This window comes from Aegilops tauschii, chromosome 7 (genome assembly GCF_002575655.3).
Source record: "Aegilops tauschii subsp. strangulata cultivar AL8/78 chromosome 7, Aet v6.0, whole genome shotgun sequence".
Lineage (NCBI taxonomy): Eukaryota > Viridiplantae > Streptophyta > Magnoliopsida > Poales > Poaceae > Aegilops > Aegilops tauschii.
Window position 1 is genome coordinate 76,392,336 of NC_053041.3, and position 7,281 is coordinate 76,399,616.

The 7,281-nt window shown below is 45.1% G+C and overlaps 1 protein-coding gene across 1 annotated transcript; it reads left to right on the plus strand.

The window, feature by feature from the left end:
• Nucleotides 1–2,398: 2,398 nt before the first annotated feature.
• LOC120968685 (uncharacterized) lies at nt 2,399–6,473 on the plus strand. The gene is made up of 8 exons (XM_040395629.3): nt 2,399–2,866; nt 3,450–3,491; nt 3,650–3,691; nt 3,833–3,949; nt 4,160–4,223; nt 4,434–4,720; nt 4,808–4,927; nt 5,944–6,473. The coding sequence occupies exons 1-8, from the start codon at nt 2,399–2,401 to the stop codon at nt 6,133–6,135; spliced, it is 1,332 nt and encodes a 443-aa protein (XP_040251563.1). The 3' UTR covers nt 6,136–6,473.
• Nucleotides 6,474–7,281: the final 808 nt, after the last annotated feature.

The following is a 7,281-nucleotide window of genomic DNA, read 5'->3' on the forward strand; positions in this document are numbered from 1 at the left end:
ATCTACTACTAGTTGCTATCTATGTCAGACTATGAATGGCAGTACTATCTATCTATGGCAGACTATCTATATATGTTACTTGCTACTTGCTACTTACTACATATGTTAAGTTATTTGTCAGACTATCTAAGCTAACTGCTATATGTGTTACTTGCTATTTCCAACTATGTCACTACTGTCAGTTATCCACACATGATATATGCAGAGTAAAACAGCCTCATCATAGATAAAACATTCTTACTTACTTAACTTAGCATGAGTACTCACTTAGCATAGTAGGTCTTAACATAATAGTCATTACATCATAGATAAAACCAACTAGTTCTTAAACCATAACAGTACCTCCCTCCCTCATACCTTTCTGAAAGCACATGAAACTTTTCCAAAATATACACCTAACATGCATGACATTCCAAGGTCAGCTATATATATAGGCCTACTAATTACTTAACCCACACACCAACCACTTCACTCATTCATAATTGCCTTGATCCTCTCCAGCTTATCTTTGCTGGCATGCCCAGCATTGAGCAGATCAGCAACCAGATACTCCAGCTTCTTCTTCTCTTGCTTAAGTAGGTCCCTGTCCCCCTCCACTTCCTTCATGGCCTTCCTCATGTTCTGAATGATATCTGCTTGGCTTTGAAGAATGCACCTTTGCTCCTTGGCAAGCTTCAGCTTTTCCATACTTAACTCAATCTTTGCCTGATCCTCAAGTTGTTTCTTCTTCTCATTTAGTTCATTGATTGCCTGACTGGTATAGTCCATGTCATGAGACATCTTGCCATCTTGATAGTCAAATAGCTTGGATACATCTTCCACCAACTGGTTGTAGTTGTTTGACAAGAAATCAATTTCCTTCTGTAGCTTGGCCACCTCCTTCTTATGGGCTTGTTTGTCATTCACCCTTCCCAAGTTCTGCTCATGGTACATGTCCCAAATCCTGGTTAGGCACCTTTGTAGAATCTCTGGCCAAGGACCATCCACTCACTCCACAACCCCACAGTTCACACCTACATCCTACAGAAGCAATTATTTATAATTAAGCACAAAGCACTTAGTAACAAACTTAGTACAGATAACTAAAGTTATAAAGTCATTTCATTTAACTGAAACCCTTTGTTTACATCAATATGCTCTCTAAATTATGCAAACATAATTCTTTCACAGTAAGCACACACCACCTGACTTAGCATCAGAGATAATTTCAGTTAACAACTATATTTAGCAGTAGATATAAATTCATTTAACTCTGTTCTTTTTCAGTTAACAGCTATATTCAGTAAACACCTAACTAATACATTCAGTTCACAATACACTAAAGATCTCTGCATGTAGGCGTTCTCAGGTTCAGTCATGTATTGAATTCAGTTAACTAAAGATCTACTTTCACATATAGCTTCCATATGTATGGCACTTTCAATTTTCAGTTCTAAACTACAGCACACATCTCTGCACATCACACATCTCTGCACCACATGCTGCACCACACATCTCCAGCAGCAAAACACATCACACATCTCCACCAGCAAAACAAGTTAGCGTTCAAGATTAAATACCTGCTGCACAGGACAACCCAGGAATCGCCTCCCAGTCAAAGCACCTTCAAAAGCCACCATCTTCTTCGGCCTCTGATGATGCATCATGCACGTCGGCTAACCACAGAAAGATGGTTCCACCACACTGTCAGAGGTTTCCTGCAAAAGAAACTTCGAATCAAACCAAAAGCAACTTGGAATCTCCAATTTGGATGAACTAACCCTAACCCTTACTCTGTTTCACCATTATGCACTTACAAAGAGCTGAGGATCCATTGAAACCATGTTGATGTCCTCGTCCGAGCTCTCCTCGTCATTTCAGGATGGCATCCTCAACTTCTACCGGCAGCAATGGCCGCGGCGGCGACGGCGATAGGCTGACCTAGCTCAGAGCACCAGGGAGAAGGAGAGGATGAGGACGAGTGAGAGCGAGCGAGGAGGAAGAGACTGAGCGAGTGGCTGAGCTCGCTCTCACTTATTGGCCCACCGACAGCCGTCGTTCCGACAGTGGACGGGCCGTTAACGGCCGTCAACGCGCGGCGGCCGACCGTTAGCCTGCGTGGCAACTGATTCGCGGGCCCAACCGGTCAGATTCGGGGTTAGCGCGGGCGAAGCGAGCGCTTTCGCGACTTGGTAGTTTTTTGCCATGGTTTAGGACAAATTTGGTAGTTTTTCGCAAAAACGTAGAGTGATAGTTTTTCGTCACGTTTCTGTCAACTGTGGTAGTTTTTGGTTAAATACTCTCCGCCACGCCACGCCACTAAACCCAAATCCCTAAGCTAAACCCTTGTAAAATCGAAGGTGGGAGAAGGGGGAGAGGAACGGGAGGCGGCGGCGGCGAGGTGATCGAGGAGAGGCCCATGGATCGTCAGGGGAACGGGGATCCGGGGGACGACGAGTCGGCGACGGCGTCCTGGGAGGTGGGCGGGGGCTCCGAGGCCGGGGCGGAGGTGACGGGGGTTACCCGGGGCTCCGAGCCTGAGGCGGAGGGGGTCCCGGGTGGCGTCCTGGCGGGGGTGACCGCGGGCTCGGTGACCAAGCCGTCCAAGGTGGGTGGAGGCTCCAAGGCCCAGGCGGAGGCGTCTTCCAAGGCGGGCGGGGGCTCCGTGGTCGGGGCGGAGGTTGAGGGGTCCTCTGCTAGCTTCGTGGCGGAAGGGATGGGGGTACCTCTGGTCCTGACGGTGGCGGAGATAGCCGCTCAGGGCTTCGACATCGGCGTCGACATCCTGCTGACAACCGTGGAGGAGGATGTGGATCCGGACGCCGAAGCAGAGTTCGACGCGATGATTCTGGCCAACAACCTCCGATTTGCTCAACAGTTACGCCAGGTAGTAATGTTAATTTGGTAGTATTGCTCTGTTTCCTACTTTGCTCATGTTGAGATTGGGAGTGGGAGAGTGGGACTGGAACCTTCTTGTGGAAATTTATGACGAGGCCTGTCGGCTGCGGGTGAAGTTCATCCAGAATCCGCTTAAGGTGCGTGTGTAGTGCATGCGAAACCAAAATTAGCGTGTCACCCGCGTATATATGTGCATGGGAGGTCGTCAGGCTGGATATGGTGGGACAGCAATCCCAGGTTGAGGAGCCAACGATCATTTGCGGTGATCCCATTGTTAGTTGAGATGGTTGGTGAGATCCTCTGCAACCGCTTTGACAGGGCAGTTTTGGAGTGAGATCGGCCTACAATTGGCCAGAACTTACTGCACGTGTTTGGACAATTGCTAGGCAAACTTTTGGGGCTCTAGAAAAAATCTGTATTTATTTTCTAGTTCTTTCCATTCTTGGAATTGCTTCTTTTCGTGTTAATTACTTGTTGCGATCTGCTTGTCTCTAGGATGAGAATGTTCACACCAATTAACCCAACCCTGAGAATGATATACTTTACCTGGATCTGGCTCTTCATTGTATCAGGGAATTCATAATGATACATTACATGGATCTTCCATATCCCAGGTGATATGTCAATGCCTTGCCCTTGTTATAGTTCAATGCTGCCAACTGTTTTCTCGAATATACACAAATGTCTGTGGCTTGTGCGGACGGCTGCATGGTCGTGTCAAGTATTTGTTTGAACGTACTTCTCCATTTGAATAATGTGGTGTTTGATGCAGGTACCCCCTGCTGATACCTTCCAGCCTGAACATGAAAATGAGGTAAATGAGGAGGTTTACCCTTCCGTAATTGTGCAAAGTGAAGGATCTAAGGAAAAAATCTGTATTTATTTTCTAGTTCTTTTCATTCTTGGAATTGCTTCTTTTCGTGTTAATTACTTGTTGCGATCTGCTTGTCTCTAGGATGAGAATGTTCACACCAATCAACCCAACCCTGAGAATGATACTTTACTTGGATCTGGCTCTTCATTGTATCAGGGAATTCATAATGATACATTACATGGATCTTCCATATCTCAGGTGATTCGTAATGATATATTACATGGATCTTCAATATCTCAGGAGATTCATAATGATACATTACATTGATCTTCAATACCTTAGGGGGGTGATAATAATACATTACATGGATCTTCAATATCTCAGGAGATTCATAATGATACATTACATTGATCTTCAATACCTTAGGGGGGTGATAATAATACATTACATGGATCTTCCATTCCTCAGGGGGGTGATAATGATCCTGGATCTGCAACTCGGTTCAAGCTTAAGGTCCCTAGTGCGTACCAAGGTATTACATATCTGATGTATTTTCCATTAGAATATCAGCCTACAAATATTTATATCTCGGGGCATGCATGTTACTCGATGTTCTCTTCTTTCCGGTGCTATGAGTAATAGTTTGAGTATAGCCACTTTTAACTGGATCATGGCACAAAACACAATTGTTTTAGTATGTCAAATTGTGTTGATACATCTGCTAACTAGTTTAAACCTTTAGGTCTTGCTGCCCTAGAAAATTCTGAGGTCCATGGGTTTGCAATTGCAAATGATCTCAGAGAAAGTTTGAACAGCAATCAGGGATGGGCAACTGAAAATCAAATCTTAGGGCTTCTGCAGAACCGTCAAATCTTTCAGCTACTTGAAAATGAAGTGACTGCTATAAATGATACTGCTCAAGGTGTTGTTGCCGTTGTACCTCAAAGCAGTGTGGATGCACTTTCGATAACTCCTGAATACACCTCATCTCGAAGGATACTAAAAGAGCATGGTCCGTCTAAGTTAAAGGTATGGAACATTTTGAACAAATTTTTTGTCTCTTGTCATTTTGCTTGTGGTATGAAATTAACAGTGACCATCTTGGTTATCATATAGGTCTCCGGCGTTACCATAAACAAATTTGTCGTCAAAGGAAATTTATGGAGTAGAAGGCATTACACCATTGATAACACATGCCATATATTTGAATGGCCTGCCAAACCAGTGGCAAATGAGGTAATTGTTGCAGACGCCTTTTGCTTTTACATTGTGTTTCTTCTTGTTCCTTAACTGATAATGCAATGTACTAATACATCCTGCTTGCCAAAGAGCTCATGTGCTGAGCCAGACTTCTTTTGTGCTTTGAGCTTCTCATTCCTCCACCTTGCAGACCTAAAATATAATCTTTTTCTTATGAAGCTTTACATACATGTCCAAATGGTGCCTACATATGCTGATATTATTAGGCACAGTCCCGACTCCCGAGCTGATAATATGTTGGGTGACATAGGCAGTAGTATGTGCATTGGTGAACAGAAAAAAAAGGCCAGATGATGGCTTATCTATCTAGTGATTAACAAGCCACCAGAAGCACCAGCCTGAGAGAGAGAGAGAGAGAGAGAGAGAGAGGGAGAGAGGGAGAGAGGGGGGGAGAGGGGGAGAGGGAGAGAGGGAGAGAGAGGGAGAGAGGGAGGGAGGGGGAGGGAGGGAGGGAGGGAGGGAGAGGGAGGGAGAGAGGGAGAGGGAGAGGGGGAGAGAGAGAGAGAGAGAGAGAGAGAGAGACGGGCCTTCGCTTATCACATCTTTGCAGAAGCTTGCAAGTAGTTCTCACATAGTAGTATCGACTTAGAAACCATTCATTTTTATTTTCATTACGACTATAGTGTACGATGGAAGATTTTTCGATACGACGGTGAAGATGTGACGTTGTTTTACTGGAATCTGGAGGGGGCAGAGCCAGGGGGTGGATAGGATCTGTACCGCAAAGTAAGGATGCAAATGGCCTACTTGCACGCACGTCCGAGGTGGATCACAGCAGCGTGTTTGACAGCTTGATTGGACGCCACGCCACACGTGGGTTATGATTGGTTTAGAGCGTTTGCCAAATATATTTTCCTATCTTGAATGATACATCTACTACAAGAACATGCATGTAGCTTAACAATAATATGTTGGCATCCATGATCTCCAGAGATGTAACTCTTGTTTTTTCGTATATATGCCAACCGCTGAAGCCGCCGTTGTCTCTGCAGATACAGGCAGTACCCCCAAGGACTAGAGCAAGGACTACTGAAGAGTTGATCGCCTCCAACGCAGCTGTGGTTGCATCGCATGGCAGAGTGCTAGAGTCTAACGCTGCTGTGGTGGAGTCAAACAACAGGCTGACGGCTGCCATCTATCAGCTCATCGCCCGCCTCGGCGAATCCAGCAACAGTAGGCCATGAAGTGGGGCAAGGAAGGTTGGTTAGATTAGTTAGGCAGAGGCGCTGTGCTGCTTGCAAACGTTGGGTCGTATGGTCGAATGCCTGCTGAATTGTTTCTAATGCCTGCTTGCAGACTTTGGGCCCTATCGAATGCCTGCCGGATTGTTTGTAGTTCAAGTTTTGCCACCATGACAGGAGATAGGTGGGTTTCCTTTTTGCTGGTATTGCTGAGAATGGTTCTTTTGTCGGTGGTTCCATTGAGAAACTAAACTCAGCTGTGCGAATTGCAAAAACTACTTGGTTAGAGCAAGTACAATCTTATCTGTTACATAGTGAGTGAATGCATCTTTCATTTCGAATTCTCCAAGATAGTGCAGCATCAGCATTCTAAGGGTGTTCACTGCGAATGAGAAAACAGAGTATCTACGTCCAACAAAAAATAGTTGGTTCCTGTCATGTCCCAAACCATGTGGGAGGCAAACATCACCAGCAAGCGCACTGGGAACGTATTGGATCGCGTCTATATAATCGTTGCCCGCAGTTCCCATCTCAAACAGATTATCTGGGAGGCGCCATGCTCCCCAGTTCCATTGCATTAATGAAACCACAAAAACGTGCAGCGTTTCAAAGGTTCAGAGAAAGCTGAAAGAAAGTAAAAGAAAATGCACACCTCCATATAAATAGGCACACTTCTTAACTACAAAGGCAATTCGCTTTTCATTGGGGCAATACAGCGAAGCATACTGAATCCAATTGCATGAAACCTCATTATAAAGTCAAATGCACTGCATTCAGCATAAATTTGCCATGCCACCATAAACACACGGCAGGTGTGGTCAGCCCTTCATGTTGATGAGTATTTGAATGATGTGGAGTGGAATAGGAGAAGAAGGAAAGGAACTTGCCATGCTACTATAAATGATGCGCAAGCGAATACATTAGCTAACCAAACACTATAAATACTCAAAGAGTCAGAGTCGTACCGCAGGCAGAGGTGCAGTGGACCTAAGGCGCTTACAAATCAATTTGATGAGCTCCCATTTAGCCTTACAAATCAATACGGCCGGCAGGATTGCAGGTTTGAAGTCCCTCCCGTTTACTGAAGCAAGGAAACCTTCAGGAATTTGCTCTGTTTAGCTTCAGCAATTCCAAAGGGCAGCGATCGTA

Bases quoted from the DNA above. Each gene is read 5' to 3' on its own strand.
- LOC120968685 (XM_040395629.3), top strand. From the start codon at position 2,399: ATGGATCGTCAGGGGAACGGGGATCCGGGGGACGACGAGTCGGCGACG. The intron at 3,492-3,649 runs GTGATATGTCAA...TGTTTGATGCAG, and splicing joins ATGGATCTTCCATATCCCAG to GTACCCCCTGCTGATACCTT. The intron at 3,950-4,159 runs GTGATTCGTAAT...TCCATTCCTCAG, and splicing joins ATGGATCTTCCATATCTCAG to GGGGGTGATAATGATCCTGG.